Source organism: Octopus sinensis, linkage group LG7 (genome assembly GCF_006345805.1).
Source record: "Octopus sinensis linkage group LG7, ASM634580v1, whole genome shotgun sequence".
NCBI lineage: Eukaryota > Metazoa > Mollusca > Cephalopoda > Octopoda > Octopodidae > Octopus > Octopus sinensis.
Genome location: NC_043003.1, coordinates 47,529,346 through 47,549,310, shown reverse-complemented (window position 1 = coordinate 47,549,310; position 19,965 = coordinate 47,529,346). Strand labels below are relative to the sequence as shown.

The 19,965-nt window shown below is 35.4% G+C and overlaps 1 protein-coding gene across 6 annotated transcripts in view; it reads right to left on the bottom strand.

Moving 5' to 3' along the window:
* The window catches only part of LOC115213814 (RUN and FYVE domain-containing protein 2), a 250,820-nt gene that overhangs the window by 66,979 nt on the left and 163,876 nt on the right, over window positions 1–19,965 (bottom strand). For all 6 annotated transcript variants that reach the window (XM_029782694.2, XM_036504738.1, XM_029782693.2 and 3 more), the window contains one exon: window positions 2,968–3,065. In XM_029782694.2, coding sequence (XP_029638554.2) covers window positions 2,968–3,065 — 98 coding nt within the window. The remainder of the gene's footprint in view (window positions 1–2,967; window positions 3,066–19,965) is intronic.

The following is a 19,965-nucleotide window of genomic DNA, read 5'->3' as shown; positions in this document are numbered from 1 at the left end:
TAGATGGCCAAAGCAGTAGAGTGCAGACTAAAATGCATCACATTATTAAATTTTGTGGCTGTGTGGTAAGGAGTTTGCTTCCAAGCTACATGGTTCTGGGTTCAGTCACACTGTGTGACACTTTGGGCAAGTGTCTTCTACTATAGCCTCAGGCTGACCAAAACCTTGTGAGAAGATTTGGTAAATGGAAACTGAAGGAATCCCATCATAGATATCTATGTATGTCTTTGTGTCTGTTTGTCCACTACTCCCATTTGACAATCAGCGTTGGTGTGTTTATGTGTGCATAGCTCAGCAGTTCAGCAAAACAGATTGATAGAATAAGTACCAGACTTTAAAAAAAAGCTACAACTGGGGTCAATATATTCAACTAAAATTCTTCAAGGTGGTGCCCTAGAATGGCCATAGTCTCAAGACTTAAGTAAATGATAAATGATACAAGATACTGACTGCATTCAAATTTTGGGATTCTTTTTCAAACATAAAAAAATACCAGTAATGTAATAGGGCCAATTCAATTATCTATTTCTTCATATCATCACTTAGTCATGGGAGTAAGGCTAACACCCATGATATGTGTAGGCTCTTCCAGTGTAATGGGATTCTTGTTTAATTCAAAGTTCAAAGGAAAGGGGTAATGAATCCCAAAGGGCTGCAGTTCTGGAAAGAAAGAAAGACTAAGAAAGGCTTTTAGTGTAAGGTTTAGGGGAAGAGGATACAGGAACCTTAACAAGGAGGTGAGAGCAGCGGATGCAACAAATAGGGTCAGACAGGAGGATGCAACAGATAGAGTATACAACTTGCTGATTCACAGAAATGGAAGACATTATTGTAGTGAGAGAAGAAGAAGCAGAAAGAGGAAGTAGTACCGCTGTGGTTTTAGCCCACGTACTCTAAAGAGTGAGTTTTTATTCCAATCAGTAAATATACTTTTATTCATGAAAAACAGCAGCACTGTCCCATATAGACTTTCTCCTATGTGGGAGCAAACTAATCAGGGGCTGAAGTATTTTCTGACTCTAAACAAGAATTTGGTCATTGTGATGTGGTTTTGGTAATGTTATACATACATGGAGATACCATTGAGCCCTAGGACTCATCAGACCAGTTATCCAGTTTCATGGCTTACAAGTGATTGAAATTACACCATTCTCTTTGTATTAGAAGTGCTTTAATCAAGAACACAACACAATCCATGGTCCAAGAATCAAAACCAGTTTCATGACTTTGAGTGCAACACCCTAACCAGTAGGCCATATGCCTTAACACACACACACACACTCTCTCTCTCTCTTTTGAAAGAGAGTAGGTTGAAGTTGTTGTCATCGTTTGCAGTTGTTTAGCTTCAAGTCAATTCTGATCAAACAGATCTATGATTAAAGGTATTTCAACTATGACCATCCTGTCTCTTTTTTACATCAAGGTTCAATGTGTCCTTTCTTCTTTCCTTAAGATGGTGAGGTTTCATTTGAGGGACAATTACTTGCTATTTCTTGTAGGCCATTGATAAAATTGAGGCCTCCTCTTTGTTTCAAAAGAGAATAAGTTGCTCTCATTGGAAGATGTCTTTTTTTCACCCTCCTTCCCTAGAAAATTTGTGATCTTTTACTAATGTAAGAAACTATTATCATCATTATTATTAGATAATTTAACAAAACCATTTAAAATGTCTAAAAACAAAATTTGATGCTTCACCAATTCTGTCACCTACTATCAATAGTAATACCAGTCTTAATAAATAATAACAGTTTCCAGTTTAGACACAAGGTCAGAAATTTTTGATGGCAGAGTGTTAGTTGATCCTACCGACTTCAGTACTTCACAAGTACTTTATTTTATCAAATCTGACCAGATGAAGGTTAAATTTAACCTCATCAGGATTTGATTATAAATAGCAAAATGATAAACTGCAAGGCATTTAATACAGTGCTCTAGCAATTCTGTCAATCCACTACCCTAATAAGAAGAAGAATCCTTTCTACAAAAGGTACAAGGCCTGAAACTTGGTGGGAGGGAGACTAGTTGATTACTTTGACCCCAGTATTTCACTGGTACTTAATTTATTGACCCCTGAAAAGGACGAAAGGCAAAGTCGACCTTGGCGGAATTTGAACTCAGCGACAGGCGAAATACCATTAAGCATTTTGTCCGGCACGCTAATGATTGTCTCAGTTCACTGCCTTTAATAATAATAATAATAATAATAATAATAATGATGATAATAATAATATTACAGTTCTATATTTAAGAGATGAGGAATTATGTACATTATTTACACTTAACGGATATTTGTCCTCATCTTGTTTGTTGATATACCCTCCAGCCTTCATCAGGTGTCTTGGGGAAATTTCGAACCTGGGTTCTCATTCCTAAGGTATTTTTCAATATTATAATTATTATTATTATTATTATTATTCAGGTCACTGCTTGGGATCGAACTTGGAATCTTGGGGTTAGTAGTCCACGCTCTTAACCACTACGCCATATACCCGTGGCTTATAAATCTATTATTTTCCTATCCTTCCCTAATAATAATCCTTTTTACAATAGGCACAAGGCCTGAAATTTTGTGGGAGGAGGCAAGTCAATAACATCAACCCCAGTACTCAACTGGTATTTATTTTATTGATCCCGAAAGATTGAAAGGTAAAGTCAGCCTTGGCAGCATTTGAATTCAGAACGTAAAGATTGAAAATATACTACTACTACTAATAATAATAATAATAATGGCAATAAAAAAAAACAAATTTTTCTTCCCTAAATATCTTGCTTCAGGGAAGTGTATTCATGAAGTGTTGTAGAAAGATTTTTAGCAATCATAAAATGTTTACACAACAATGATGCTGCTGACGATGATAATAAGAAATTATAACAGTAACAAGAACAACGAGGACAAGAATTTAAAAGAACAGTACTCAAATAGAAAAAAAAAATTTAAAAACAAACAAACAAAAAACAAAGACTCACTTTTTCTCCATTTCTTTCAGTGTATTTACTAGTTGTTCAGTTTTCTCTTCTAGTTTGGCAACCACTTCAGTCTTTTGTTTCAAATTACTATCACAAGTCTGAAAGACAGAACACAGTTTTTAAATATTAGTTCGATACAGGAAACAATAGTTCAAGTAAATGCAGAAGGCTTCAGTGAAATTTAAATTTGAACTGAAAAGGGCCAAGGCACTTTTACCAGGATTTGCTAAAACATATATCAATATCTTGGGCCTGTCTGTCTGAAGTAGCTTCTTCAATAACAACAACAACAATAATAACAAAAGGCTGGTAATCTGGAAATGCCTTTCCTGCTGCTCAATTCAAATTTACAAACTATTGCTTTGTGTAGCAAAACACATGCATACATTTCATACACAACATCTTGATCAATCTATTGCAACAGTAGAAGACACATGCCCAAGGTGGCATACTTAGGGATTGATCCTAGAAAAGCATGGTAAGAAGAAAGACTTTTGATGAACAGTACTCTATTAGAACATGAGAAGCAAACATAGACCAGTAAGATTTTGCTTCAGTTATACAAGATGGGTGCGCAACTAATGAAGAACTCGGTACTGAATTGATGTTTTTTTTTCTCTCTTACTTTTTTCTTTTTTTTTCCACTTTTTTTCTTTTTTTTGTCTTTCTTTTGTAAAAACTTATATTATGGAAGAATTTAATAAACGATTACAGCTCACCAGATGTTAAGTCACTTGCTTTGCACACCTAACAAAAACCGTAAGCAAGATGACCTGCAATGATTGCATCATTATTGTTTTAATGTTCATTTTTCCATGTTTGCATGAGTCAAGCAGGTTTTTTTTTTTTTTTTACAGGTGGCTGCTTTTCCTGTTGGCAACCCTCAGCTGTTTCCAAATAAGGAAATATTCCCCCATGGCTAGACATGACTTTACAGAAGGCTGAAAATGACAGGCACTGCTTACATGATGGTGACACATGTTTACAACTATTACATGAAGTCAAAGCAAGGAGATATTCATTTATTCATTCATACATATATACATATACAGATTTAATAAGTAGCTAATGCATGAACCTCTCAGCAACTGAGTCACTTGTTGCTTGTACTAAATATTAATAAAAAATAACATATATATATCATCATCATTTAACATCTACTCTTATGTCTACCAAACATAATCACAAGGCTTTGATTGGTCCAAGGCTGTAGTAGAAGATACTACCCCTAAGTGCCCTGCAATGAGACTGAACCCCAAACCATGTAGTTGTAGTAGGGAAGTAAATTTCTTACCACACAGCCACAACTACAATGACTTTGTACTGTATGAAACCTACAAAGAAACATTTGTATGGCCTCATCATCTCAGATTGACTAGTATTGTCTATACACACACAAATTATTATACTGTACATCAACTTCAAGAGTCTTTGTCACAACTTCATAGCAAAAATAATAAAATGATAGAGACATTAAAATATGGAAGCTACTTGTGCAGACTAGTAGTGAGATCAGACATCATTATCAATAACAACAGAAGCAAAAATATAACGAAACATTTGCTTTCTTACAGATGTTACAAAATTTGGTTGAGGAAAATATCTCCTTGAACGAAATTCTAATTTTAGAAACTTTTTAAGATTTAGAAATAGAAATAGGAATATTAAAAAAAATTCAAAACAAAAAACACAGTACCAATGATAGTGTATTAGGGATGGATAAAAAGCAAGGATGAAAAAAAAAACACAAAAAAATTGCCCCAGTGATATAACATATAACTTACTCCATATCCAGAGGATAGAGTTTGGAAACATGAAGGGTTCAAATGAAAATAAATGAACAGAAGCTAATCAATATAAAAAAATATGACTACAAACATTGATTTGTATCTACTTTTTGGAGATAAAACCCCCTAATGTTTCTATACTAAAGAAGATGGAAACATTTTTTTTGAGATTAAGGACAATTAAGTAAATTCTGTAAAAAAAAAAAATTGAATCTTAAATGAACAAATGCAGCTGCAGCAATGATTTAACATTTGGTTTATCATGCTTGAATGGGTCAGATGAGTATGTTACAGCAGTTTTCTATGGCCAGATGCAATTCTTGTCACCCACTTGTTTCCAGGAGAACTAATAATAAATTTGTTGAACAATGAATCCAAACATTTTTAAATGGAGAGCTGAGAATAAATGACACCACATGAAATAGTCTTTTCTTTACAAACATCGCATAACATGTTAAGAAGACCAAACATGCTTTTGCAGTTGACTGCAAGTAAATAACACCATTTGTACAGCCATTAGTCACAACAAATGAGCAAACACACTAGATGAGTGTATGTGTGTATAATATATATACATACATATATGCATACAAATATACATACATATACATGGATCATCATCATTATGATCATTTAATATCTGTTGTCCATGCTGGCATGGGTTGAGCAGTTTGACCAGGGCTGGCAAGATGTAAGGCTACACCAGACTCCAGTCTGATATGGCATGGTTTTTATGGCTGGATGCCCTTCATATTGCCAACCACTTTGAGAGTATAATGCATGCTATATATAATATTATATATATGATTTTTTCCTTTCCACAAACTACAGAACACAAGTGAGGTTGGAAGAAAGATAAAAAATAAAACAGTTTATTAAAATGTTCAAACCTGTTCTGAACGGAAATAACAACAATAATATAACAACCAGTTAATGATCTGGATTAAAAAATATCCTTAACATTTGAATATAAACAAATTACAGAATATCAGTACGCTTAGAAAACGATGATGTTTAAGCTGCAAGGAGATTGGCCAAAACCATATTCCAAAAACTCAGCTTGTTGGAGTGTTCTAAGAGGTGCTACAGTTGTCAAGAACTCGACTGTCAGTTAAATACATTTTGAAATCTGATGATTACTATGAACGTATGAAAGTGCTAATTGAACTTTATGAACATTACAAAATATTTTTTTGATGTTAAAATACCATTAAAAAAAAATGTGAAAACCAGACCATGTTTTAACTTTATTCAACTGATATATTATTTTATACACATTCACACAAATTCGGAAATCTATTATATAAAATCCGTTCTGTCTGTGTGTGTGTCTTCAAGGATCTCGGGCATCCTCCATCTGATTGCGCTCAAATTTGACATGTAGATACCAATGGTATCAGGGTGTGTATAAGTCTTGAAAAAATTACAAAAGACGATTCCAGGTGAGAATGCGATTGATAAAGCCATGGGAATGTGCATTTGTATGCACAAGTACATCAGCTGTTGCGATCGATACTATGCATACACAAGAAAAATGCACATGCAGTTTATGCAAAAAAAAAACTGGCTGGCTTGAAATAATGCCACAAAATGCAGTATATTTAAGAGACCAAAAAAGTAAGATGCAAAAGAGATATTTTCTTCAAACTTCGCATGAAGGAAAGACTATTTGGTTTCTCAAGAAGTTTTTTTTTGCCTTAACTTCATTTAACAAAACCAAAAATTTTATTGAAATGAAGGCATGCTTAATTATTTTTAATGAAAAGAAAACACTAATTGCTTTTTATTCAGCAGATATGATTCAGCACCGTCCACTGGACGGGTAGGAGGAGGGCGTTTTGCTCATGTGTATATATATATATATATATATATATATATAAAACAGCTGTTTTGGCATGCGTTCATCAACCATTCGAACAATATGGCCACACCATATCATTTGGCTCCTCAAAATCATAGCTTTAATTGAGGTGATGTCAGCAGATGCAATGGAGTAAAAGAACTCCATTTAATGTTTAAAATGCAATGAAGGCATTTTTGGTGGAATTGTTCTAACAATTTAAAATGCCTTTCATAACAAGTCCATGATTCACAAGATTACAACAGGGATGGTAAGACAAATGATTTGTAAAGAGCCAGCTTTGTATTCTCATTTATACATCACTGGCACCAAACATGTGACTCAAAGCCACCAAATGCTTTTGCTGCCCTTTTAATTCGCACCTGTATTTTTCCATCCTTTTGTGAGCTTGCAGAGGAGAAACAGCATAAACTTAAAAAAAGGTTTAAGGCTGGCATAAGGACTACTATGAAGTCCCTTGGAATGGATTCAGAAAACATAGAAACCCTTGCTTCCAATCAAGTTGGATGGAGAACAAAAGTGTGGAGTGGAGTGAAAGCATTTGAAGAGGCCAGGATAACTCAAAAGAGATCTAAGGAAGAATGTTGTGATCGAGAAGGTAAATGACAATGACCTTTTGTGTGCACAGTTTGTGACAGACAATGCCTGTCTCTTGCTGGGCTCAAATCTCATCTGTGAACCCATGGAAAACGAACCTCCACCAACTATTCTGCCTATATGTCTGTGCACACCTTTGAATGCAGTGTATGCTAGAAGGTTTGCAAATCCAACAGAGACCTCAAAAGACATCTTAAGATCCACAAAGATCAGAACTTATCTGCAGCTCTTGGTGGTCCACATCAGATGTGCAATCTATGTGGGTGTCTTTTCAGAACATTGTCTGGTTTAAAAAGCCACATCAGACGCCATGATGGTGCTGAGGTGTAGGTACAGGAGATGCTCAAACTATGCATAAGGAGTAGACAACCACCATATATATATATATATATATATATAATATATATATATATATATATATATATATATATATATATAACAATTGCAGTGTGGAAGGTGTTTAAAAGCCATTTAAGAAACACACAAAATCCGTTAGATTCACTTCAACATTTAAATTTAATTTATCAAAATTTATTCGTCGCTTTGAGACCATCACCTATTCACTGACAAAATTCCGTGCAGCACCTTTTCTGTTTTAAAACCCATAAGAAGTTATTTTTGGGTGGTTTTGGGGTGGCTAGAATAGATTAACTATATTTTAGTTAATTTTAATGGGGAAAATTGATTTGTAAAACGAGTAAATCGTAAAACAAGCTCTGTCATGGAACGAATTGAACTTGTACTGCAAGGTATCACCTATATATATATAATATATATATATATATATATACACACACACACGTATATAATGTGCGCATGTATATATGTGTGGATGTATGTATTATGGTAGGATTCAGTCACAAAGCAGTTACTAAAATTAAATCATAGAACTCTGTAGAGTTCTAAAAATCAAACATTTCCCCATATCAAATGCATAATTTCCAGTTGGGGTGCAAACGTGAACATTTTTCCAATAATTTCAAATTAAAAATATCAATTTGATATGGAAGACCTTTTTTAAAAACAGACTTCTTAACCTTTATTAATTTTGTTAATTTTTCAGAGGTATGTGATTAGTCATTATTTATGTATGTTTGCGGTTGGCACTGTTCACATTTGATACTCAATAATATTTTGATTTGCATATTATATGCTTTTTGTATAATGGTTTAAAAAATGCTAGTAGCTCATGGAGAGAGAACTGCAGTAAAAATTGTCTTCTTAATAATAACTTTGCAATTGTAAAGACCTACTTGATATTATGCCAAAAAATAATGTTACAGGGGAGTAGTTATACAAAAAAAGGAGCTTTCAATACTTATAAAATTTGTTGTATTTGTTGTTATTGCTTAAATATTGTCTCTTTATAAATTAAAAAATTCTACTTCTTTGACAATATTATTCAAATTATATGACAATTTAAACTTCCACATTAAATCACTGATCACAGAAAAAGGAATGAAAGTCATGATAAAATAATTAAATTCATTTTTTTCTAGGTTTTCTTTTTGCATTAAATTATAAGAGCACCATCCCAGCGTGATCGTTGCCTCTTTTTAGTCATGTGATGATGGAGTGCAAGTAGGAAAAAGAACTGTATATTTACAAGTTGCACAGGTAACCTTAATAATAAATCAAGTATAGTTGAGTACTGGGTCGATGCAATTGATTAGCCTCTTCCTCCAAAATTTCAGGCCTTGAGCTTATGGTAGAAGGGATTATATGTATGTATGTTTACACACACAAACACACACTTACTCATGTATGTAGGGGCTCTGTTTGTCAAAGTTGACCATGCATTTGTACATGCATGCATAGATGTGGACAAGATTTTTAGAGGAAGACTGACAGTTATCTATTAATACAAATCTCTCCTTCTTGTGCCACCAATGTCTATGTAAGGGAAAGGCTGCAGACATGAGCCAATAAAGCAGTGTCACAGTGTCATTGCAGGCATTGCTGTAGATTGCAAAGGGCCAGAACAGATACAAGGCATTTTATTGACCCTTTTACAATTTTGCACATCTACTGTCCTCAATTTGTGTGTTTGTGCAAGAGAGTTGGAGCAAATACCACAAAGCATTCTACCCAAAGACTTTACTATTTTATGTATTACTATCAGCATGTAAATCTATCTCATACCACGAGCACACACTGACAGACACTCTTCAACTTGCAACTTATGTGACTTATAACCACTTGCAGTTGCAACAATATATATTTCTACACAATCATATTGCAAGCATCAAGCTTAGTTTTTAAAAATTTACTACCGCCAATGAGTCTGTGCGTCATTTGACAGCCTGATTCAAAATGGTTACAGGCAAATATCAGTCTTAATTCTTACTTTTTGTTTGTATTATCATAACTTGTTTCAATGAAATCTCTATTTGTGTTATAATTATGTGCTTAAATTAAAATTTGCTTTGTATTATAATAATGTGTTTAAAATAAAATTTCTAATGAAACATTCTAATAATATTTTTGGAAATTTTACATTTGGGCTGTTAGCTCCAGGTTATCCAAAATAAGATAAAATGAAAAGATCAAAATAAAATAAGCTAGCAAATAAAATAAATAAATAAATAAATAAAAGTTATTAGTAACTATATATAATTCTTTCTACTTTTGGCACAAGGCCAGCAATTTTAAGGAGAGAGATAAATCAATTACATTGATTCCTGTTCTCAAATGGTACTTATTTTATCAACCCTGAAAAGATGAAAAACAAAATTGACTTCAGGCAATTTTAATCTCAGAAGGAGTCGATAGAGAGAACAAATCGACTCCTCTATCAGTTTCTTTTACTGAACCACTAAGTTACAGGGATGTAAACAAACCAACACTGGTTGTCAAGCAGTGATGGGAGGACAAGCACAAAGACACACACACACACATATGACGGGCTTCTTTCAGTTTCTGTTTACCAAATCCATTCACAAGGCTTTGGTCAGCCTGAAGCTATAGAAGAAGACACTTGCCCAAGGTGCTTTGCAATGGGACTGAACCCAGATCCATGTGGTTGGGAAGCAAGCTTCTTACCACAGCCATGCCTGTGCCCTCTTACCTAGGATTGTTTGAATTTCTTTCTACAAAGGGAAAATTTCTAAGAATGGCTAACCATTTTCCCAGCATATCTTTTCTGGAGGATATATTACAAGAACTTTCCTTTTATTTAAACACTTAACAATCAAAATATTCAGTTTATCAAAAAGTGAAAAAATTAATGAAGAGGATAATATTTGCATGGGTCAGCCATAACCAGTTGAGACAGATTTTCTTCAGTCTGATGTCTTTCCTGCCACCAACCTTCACTTGTTTCCAAAAGAGGTAACATTTCTCCTTGGTCAAACATGTTTTTCAAAGGGGAATAGAAATAAACATCACTTGTATGACAGTGATACCCATTTATAACCATCACATGATGTCAAAACAAGGGTAGACTCAAACATGCACAGACACACACAAACACACATATACAATGGGCTTCTTTCAGTTTCTACCAAATCCACAAACAAGACTTTAGTTGGTTGGCCTGGGGCTATAGTAGAAGACACAAGCTCAAGTTGCCACACAATGAGACTGAACCTGAAATCATGTGGTTGGAAAGCAAGCTTCTTAATCATAGCCATGCCTGTGATCAAATCATTAAAAAAATTTCAAAGCAAATGGGGGTGGGGGAGGGGGCTTTGAAAACAAGGATTTAGCAACTGAAGTATTTTGGAACATTGAGTTTAAGAAATATTAAAAACATAATTTTTCCACACCAAGGATTATAAGATGTAATAATAAAACAGATAAAACTAAGGTTGATGGAATTTCATAGCATACACTCAAGCAATAATCCATACGAAACTAGCAGTGAAATGTTTGTATTGGTAAACGATGTTAACTCAGATTCTTGATGAACTTAATGAAGTTGTTATCCCCTGGGAAATAGCTGAAGAAAACCTGTAATAATTCTAGAAACAATTTCACTATAAAATCTGTGTTAATCATTTCCGTGATTATATAAAAAATGTTACCCAAAGCTTTCATAATTATGAAAGTCCAACAACAGCACAAAGGACTAAATATATCATTAATACCATTGCTCTGAGTTCTGTTGAGGCAAAAAGAGGACTTTCAATAATCATCATATATCTTCCGATAAAAGAAATTGTCTTGAAGTTAAATATGCAGTGAATCTTTTGGTGATTAGTTTGACTAGCTTTCCATTGAATTTGTGCAATTGTCTGTATTCTGCTCAAGTGTAATTGAGGAGAAAAAATAAAATTACACAGTTGATGACGGTGATAAAAAGTTAAACATACATACAAGTGATAAAAATATGATGATAATCAAGTTTCAATATGGAAATACTTAAAGCATGATGCAAAGTAAAATTATTAGCCACAGAAACAAAAAAAGTTGGTGATGTAATGGAAAAAGAATCAATTCCTGAAAAGTTTTCGATCACACAGTTATCTATGTATATATATATATATATATCATCATCATCATTGTTTAATATCTGCTCTCCATATTTGGACAGCTTGACAGGAGCTGGCCACACTGAAGCCTGCATCAGATTTCTGTGTCTGTTTAGGCATGGCTTTTTACGGCTGGATGCCCTTCCTAACACCAGCCATCCTGCAGAGTGGACTGAGTGCTTTTTACGTGGCACATGCAAAGGTGAGGTCAGTTTTGGTATGGTTTTTACTGTTGGATGCCTTTCCAAGTGCCAACCTCTTTACAATATGGATTGTATGTGTTTTACGGGGTCACCAAGTAACTTGCAAGACAAAGAACCTGTGGTATTTGAGTAGGTGGTCTTGAGTTAGATCATAGAAGATTAGAGTGTGACAGAGAGAAACAGGTGTCTTGTTATAGAGGAGGTACTTGGTTATCTGGTCAAAGAGAGAGAGAGAGAGAGCAAGAGAGAGATGATGTTGAAGTATCATATAACACAAGGTTTGTCTAAAAAGAAACCAGACTTTTAAACCTACAAGCCAAGCAGTTACATTCCAAGAATTGCCCATATTCTGTATAAAGATGATTCCAGACCAAAGAGTAGAATTTTGTGAGCAGTACTTGGCAAGATGTGAAGAAGATGCACACTTGCCAACAAAGACTGTTTAGAGCAGTGGTTCTCAACTGGGCTTCACATGGCCCATGAGGGTTCATATAAGATTTTTGGGGTGCATACAACAAAATAGTAAACTGGGAAACCACAATAGTATTTTGAGGGCCCCTGAAAAAGTTTACTTTAGATGTATGTTTTTGCATGTTTCTCTAACATTTTACATAGTTCAATCTATAGAAGTTAGTGTGTGAAAAACAAAATAGAAATCTTGAAAGAAGTTTCTATAAAACTAGTTTTTAAACATCGAATAGCTACAGGGGTCCACCAGAATAAAATGGTAATCAAAGGGGTCCATAGATAAAAAATGGTTTGAGAACCCTTGGTTTAGAGGGATGAGGTTACATTTAAATTAAATGGTTCAGTTAATCACCACAATTGCACCTGCTGGGGATTTGAGAATCTACATATTACAGAGGAGCATCATGCTAATTTACCAGGAGTTACAGAATGGTATAGCTTATCATCAAAATGATTCACTGGACCATTCCTTTTTCATGGTACCATGACTGGCCCCATTTACTAGACCTTACTGTAACAATCTGTCATGCCACACACACAATTTGTCCATCACTGTCGATGATGACTAAGGACATAACACAGAAGACAAGGCAGGGTGTGTCCAACAGAACAGGGTGGTCTGCTGGGAACACACACACACATGCATACCAAACTGGAGGGTGTTCAAAAGTGTACCAGCCAGAGTAAAAACAGAGCAGAAAAAGTTCAGAGAATACAGGAATACAGAAAAGGGTTGGCCAAAGAAATCCTTTGAGGCTGGGTTAGTCTAATGTAATCTAAAGATGTAAATGTTGATAGTGGATTGTATCATGAAGGGTGAGATAGATCACAAAGATCTTCTGACTAATGATTAAATTATATAGTTGATGATTGTAAAGGAAAGCAAATGGATTATGGTATGGCCACTGGTCAGAGATGACAGCCCTACATTCAAGGTTTATATGTTAACTAAGCTTACATTCAATCAAAAACACACTAGCATAAAGGTATTTTAACATATCTTGCTGAAAAATAGATATCACCAATACCATTTATGTCTCGCAGTGGAAGAGTGTTAGGGAAAGGAAAAAAAAAAAATCCACTGTTAAATCACCAGATCCTAAAACTTTTTCTGTAAATATCTGAATATGTATGTGCATATAGACAAAAAACAAAAACAAAAAAACTGTGAATTAATAACTGAACTGACTATCAATCTTTAGAAAGTTGATAATCAAAAAGCAGTTAAAGGGATAGATCCTCTGGAAACAGAGGAACTAGACAGCTGGAGAATACAGAGGGACTTTGCCCGATTGAGTAGACAGAGACATTTAGTCAGCTGGAGTGGAAAAAGAGACTTGATCAGCTGGAATGAACAGAGTGACTTATTTACCAGGGGGACTTGGTAACCAAGGTAGACAGAGTGACTGGGTTAGCAGGAGAGAGAAAAAGGGAGAATTTTTAAAACTTGCCCTGAATTCAATTATGTAATAAACAAATAAAATTTCTTGTTAATTCCTAAAAAGAGAATCTGGGTGAGGAAAGATAGAGTGGGGCATTATGGGAAGAAGTAAGAGAGAACTAGGAGTAGAAAGAATCCAACAGACAAACAGATGGACTGATAAACAGAGAAACAAGTACTCTGAAAACAGCTGAACTCAAAGCGATACTTGCACAAGTTTTATTTTGAGGATGAGGAGAAATTTATCAATTTCCAGACAACTAATTCTTGAGCTAAAATACCAAAATGTTAACCTGAATACAAATATATCATTCATACTATAGCAAGAACAATAACAACAACACTAAAACTGGATGACTGTTTTTCCCATTGTTACCATCACTAGTTACAAAAGCAAAGAAATACGAGAAAAAGTCATAAAAATCTGTTGACATTATTAAGAGGTGTTTATAAAATATTGTAAGTGTGTGTGTGTGTATGTGTGAGTGTAGTGAAAATGATGGCAACAATAATTAGCCACATGATTACGGACAAAACACACAAAACATACATAAACAAAAAATATATAAAATAAAAAAAACAGAGATCAGGGGAAGAGGAAGGAAAGATAGATGGGGAACAGGATGGAAGAGGAAAATATACATATATATATATAAATATCTGTGTGTGTTTGTGTGTATGTATGTATGTATGTATGTATGCATATATTATATATATATATATATATATAGATATATATATATAAAGCATATAAAGTGAGAAAGAGGGAGAGAAACAGAGAGGGTGTGATTTCCGAATCTATGAGGCAATTAAGTATTACTAATTAAATTGTCAACTTCAACCATATTCTCTTTAATTATTATTGTCGGAAGTCACTAGATCTTCAGGGAGGAGAGCAGAAAGGGTGGTAGGTTGGAGGGAATAATTTACAGGATGATGTAGAATTGCAGCCCCTCCTTCTCATCATTACCACCACCACCAACACTCTTGCTGCCTCCACTGAAATCACAGCTTCATTGATGTACAATGGAAGACAATAACAAACACTGACAGCAACAACAGAAGCATTATCATCATCATTGTCCTTATGGACACCAGCAGCAATAGGAACATTACTTTTAACACTGCCTTTATTATCACCCACTGTTAATAATGCAAAGTCAACTAGCCACTGCTATTAACGGCCAACTAAAGAGCATCTACATTCTTCACCTGCAAGATATAGCAGTCAAATATTTACTCAAATCATATCCTACCATCCTAAAAATACAAATAAATGTTGGATCTAAAAATACAAATAGTCTCAGATATAGTGCATATGAAAACAAAACATAAATGGGATAGTCATGGATGGCATGTTTTGGTCAAACATCCTCCTGAATCAGGGCTAAACAATTACACTACAGCAACAATACAAATAGGTCGTTGTAAGAATTTGTCATTTACTCAAGCCCTTCACTCCCTATGGAGTATAGACCATCAATTTTTTCCCACTCTTCTCATATCTGGACTGTCTTGTAAACTCCTTTCCATCTGGATTGCTGCTTTTTCAGCTCTGACTCAGTATCTCACTTCCAGCTATTTTTATGGCATCCGCTCTTCTGTGTCCCTTGTGGGTTCCAGAGCAGGGCCTAACATGTAATGCAGGATGCTGGCTTCCTTAATGTATGGCCTATCAATCACTGCTTACACTTCAGAATATGTTTTTCATTTCAGATTTTGCGGCACTGCAATATATTTCCCTGAGAGAAGGCATTCTTCTTCCAAGTCTTGTTGGTTTTGGATGGTCATTGATGCTTCTGTAACTTAGCCTTTTTCCTGGGTGCAGCTGTTTGTCCTATGCAAAAGCATTTTTACCACTGAAAAGAGGTGGTCTATATTATTCTGGCCGCTAATCTTTGACCTGTCCAACATGAATGGCCCTTAACAGGAGCTTGTGCTCTACTAACATAGCTCTCAGAGTCTTTGAGGCACAGAGCCACTGTGGAGGTGCATGGTTTAGTGATTGGGGTGTTGGACTCATGATTGTAAGGTTGTGGTTTCAATTCCTAGACTGGGCGACACTTTGTGTTCTTGAGCAAAACACTTTACTGCATGTTGCTCCAGTTCACTCAGCTGGCAAAAATGAGTAATCCTGCAACAGACCTACATCCTGTCTAGGTGGGAAATATATATATACCATGAAACCTGGTCCTTATGAGTCAGTATGACTTCAGAAGGTAACTAAGAACTAAGACACAAGCCAGTACCACTGCAACACAGACTGGATCTTGTGGTGGCTACTTGGTCATTTGACCTTCTAGAAATAGGAGCCAAATATTCCTCAAACCACATCCTATTTACTATCTTCAAATCAGACACATATGATAGTATAGTCAAAGATACGCTATGTCTGTAAAAAGAAAAAGTAGGCAGTGAAAGTTAGAACATCACTAGACAGAGGTCAGTAATGTTCTACACACATTCATACATATACAACTAAGGAAAGAGATAGAATTGGTAAATTACTGTGAGAAATCGTATAATCAATTCTCTTGATTATACATATATCTTTAGTAGTTTGCTTTAATGCAATGTACATTTCCAGATATTTCAGTATCAGTGTTTAAATCAACATCCTACTTCTCAGCAAAGGTAGACTAGATTGTTGGAAACATGAGTTCCATAATATTTGAAAAGTGACAGAAACCAATTATTGGTAATTCAGGTATTTCAAATACATTTAATGATATACATGTTTCAAGAGGTTATGTAGTTATGCACTTTCCAGTCATTTCAAGAGAATGTGTTTATGTGTAACACAAACCTGTGTATATGTTGCTGTGTATATCTTGGTTTTTAGATTAGGTTTACTGTAGCTATTCATGTTCTAAGAAATATTTAAAACAGTTGGTGTCAAGAAAGACATCCATCTGTAAAATACTATCTCAAAATGTTCTATCTAACTCATGCGATTATAGAAAAGAAGTATAAAAATATTGATGATGTTGATAAATCAAGGAAAGAGGGGCAATATCCATGACCTTTGTAAGCCCACTCTCATAGATTGGCAGCAGTAATGTAGTTCATATTCATTTTGATGAATTATGAGTTAATGTTTGAGGTGTAGAATAGTGCAAACAAGAAGGAAGGATTAGGCAAAGGGTTCCATACTGGGTTGTGGAGGTGAAACCATATGTGGGTGATAGGGCAAGGGGAAATGGAGGAGATAAATGGGTGTGGCTAGAGGAGTATGCAGTAGTTCAGAGTAGTAGAAGAATGAAAACTGATGGGTAAAAGTGGAAGCTATGTATCTGTGAGCCAGTTATTGTCTCATGAGTGAATCACAGCTATTCTGTTGAATGAAACTTTTAGAAATGGTCTAGAATGTTTGTGTATGTACAGTAGCAGTAGTGCCATCCTAAATGCATCAGCAGTATTTTGGTGTGGGTCTTACTTGTATTTTGTAAAGGACCAGTAGCTTCTTAGGACTGAAATATTTCCAGTGATGGGATCTTGATAATGTTATGTAGGGATGGAAGTCATAAACAATTTTAAAGTCTGGCTCTTATAGTGACTTTGAAACTTTTAGTTGTATTGTTCATGACTAGGGACAGTGCAGTACTAGTCTGTTTCCTGGATACTAACATTGATTGTGTCTTTGTGATGATGAAAGAGACAAGGTTAGTATGTGCCCATTGTAGAAACATACTCAGTAAGGATATTAGTTTCGTAGAAGTTCTCAAAGGTTACAAGTCACTAATAAGTAGTAAGTGTTTAAATTGACAGTCGGTCTAACTCTAGGAAAGCCATACAAATAGCCACTGAAGAGGAAAATTATTCAAGGTGATGGAGTTAAGTGAATGTTTAAAACTATTTTCAATACGAGTGGGAGCAATAGATTGATTGTTGGTAAAGTCAGAGATTACATTGTTTTTACACAAACACAGACATGTTAATATTGACAGAATTATTCTTATATGGATTTACTCAAACATCTATGTATAAATGAACATGTACACACATTCCTTGACATACTCATTTGGATGTACAAAGATTATCATCAACATTTAATGTCCATTTTCCATGTTGGTATGGGTTGGTTGGTTTGACAAGAGCTAGCAAGGCCAGAAACTGCACCAAATTCCATTGTATGTTTTAGCATGCTTTCTACAGCTGGATGCCCTTCCGAATACCAACCACTTTACAAAATGTACTGGGTGCTTTTTATGTGGCACCAGCAGAGTCACCAAGTTCCTTGCAAAACAAAGGGCCCTCAACTGGGATGGGGGAGTAGTATTGAAGGGTGTGTCTTTGAGTCAGTTGAGAGATTTAAGATATAGAGGGGACAGATATAGATGTCCTGCTGTAGAGTAAATACATGGATATTGCAGCTGGAAAACAAAAGTGTGTGAGTTGGAGAGTAAGATAAAGTGAGTGATAGTGAGTGAAATGATGGTGGGAATGTGTTGGGATATGCCCTCAAGGGACATTGAGGATGGTGAGAATAGGTGCTGTAGAGGTTTGGGCTGGGTAAGTGAGCAGGATGGTGTGACTGTAGCAAATGATGAAGAGAAACATAAAAGATGCTTAGGGGTGGGGATTGCAGTAGATTTAAGGTGGAGAACATTGAAGGTGGAGGGCATTGAAGGTGATAGCAGGTAGTTAAGCAGTTGATGACAGAAAGCAGCACAGGGAGGGGAGAGAAGGTTCAGAAAGGAGATGATTAGTGGAGACACTAGGTGGCAGAAGAAAGGGAACTGAGAAAGCCAGTGGGTGTAATATGTGCCTATTCTGCTCCCAGGTGAAAGAGAGATTGATGGATGTCAGGGAATGAAATGTGGTTGGAAGAACAAAGGTGAAGGGGTAGAGCCCCTCATGGACATGCATTAGTAAGGTGGCTTTAGGATATGAATTCTGCTGTGGTGATAGTGTCTTCTTGAGTACAGCAAAGTGCCAGATCTTGGTCCTTTGTCAAATCCTTTGAGAGGCTCGGCGTTTGAGATTGTCCTTCAATACTTCATCCCATGTTTTCCTGGGTCTCTCTCTTCCAAAAGTTCCATCCACTTATACATATAGTACTTATATATATAAACATTTCTTCTGTCTATCAATCTATTTATCTATCTGTGTACACAGACACAACATCTTTAAATGCACACAACAACCTTTAAATGCACACACACATATTCTTTTATTCTTTTACTTGTTTCAGTCATTTGACTGCAGCCATGCTGGATCACTGCCTTTAGTCAAGCAAATTGACCCCAGGCCTTATTCTTTGTAAACCTAGTGCTTATTCTATCAGTTTCTTTTGCCAAACCACTAAGTTATGGGGACATATAAGCACCAGCATCAGTTGTCAAGTGATGCTGGAGGGGACAAACACAGATGCACAAACATACACACACACACACACACACACACATATATATATATACGATGGGCGTCTTTCAGTTTCCATCTACCAAATCCACTCACAAGGCTTTGGTCGGCACGAGGCTATAGTAGAAAACACTTGCCCAAGGTGCCACACAGTGGGACTGAACCAGGAGCCATGTGGTTGGTAAGCAAGCTACTTACCACACAGCCACTCCTGCAGCTATATGCATATATATTTTCTTCTCAAACTGAAATACAAATGGAGTGATGGGACATGAGAGAGAGAGGGGGGTGACAGAGTTTGCCAAAGATCCATGCTAATTCTAGAACACACTGATTGAAGGTGATGGAGAAAACACTGTTGGGACAAGTTGGGTTGGAGCAACCGAGGGATTTTCTGCATGTAATGACCATATGTATGCACATATTACCCATGGGTATTTCCTTTTGAGTAGTGATATACACGTATAAGTATGCGTGTGAACAGAAGTGCTTATGGCAGTGTTTAGAAATGTTTATACATGTGGGTATCCAGAGAGATAGCTAGATTGACATGAATGTTTATATGTATAGGGGTTTGTATACCCAAATGGGAGTGTAAAAGAATGTGCATGCCTGTTCATTTGCATATGGGTGTTTATGAATAAACCCATAAAGGAATAGTCTTATCAATATGCATGTGTGTGAAAAAAGATTTTATAAGAGGTGTGCTTATATATATATATATATATATATATATATATTACATTTCAGTATCATGTATCCTTTTGTTTGTGGATGAAGGAACATAAATGTGTAAGTACATGTG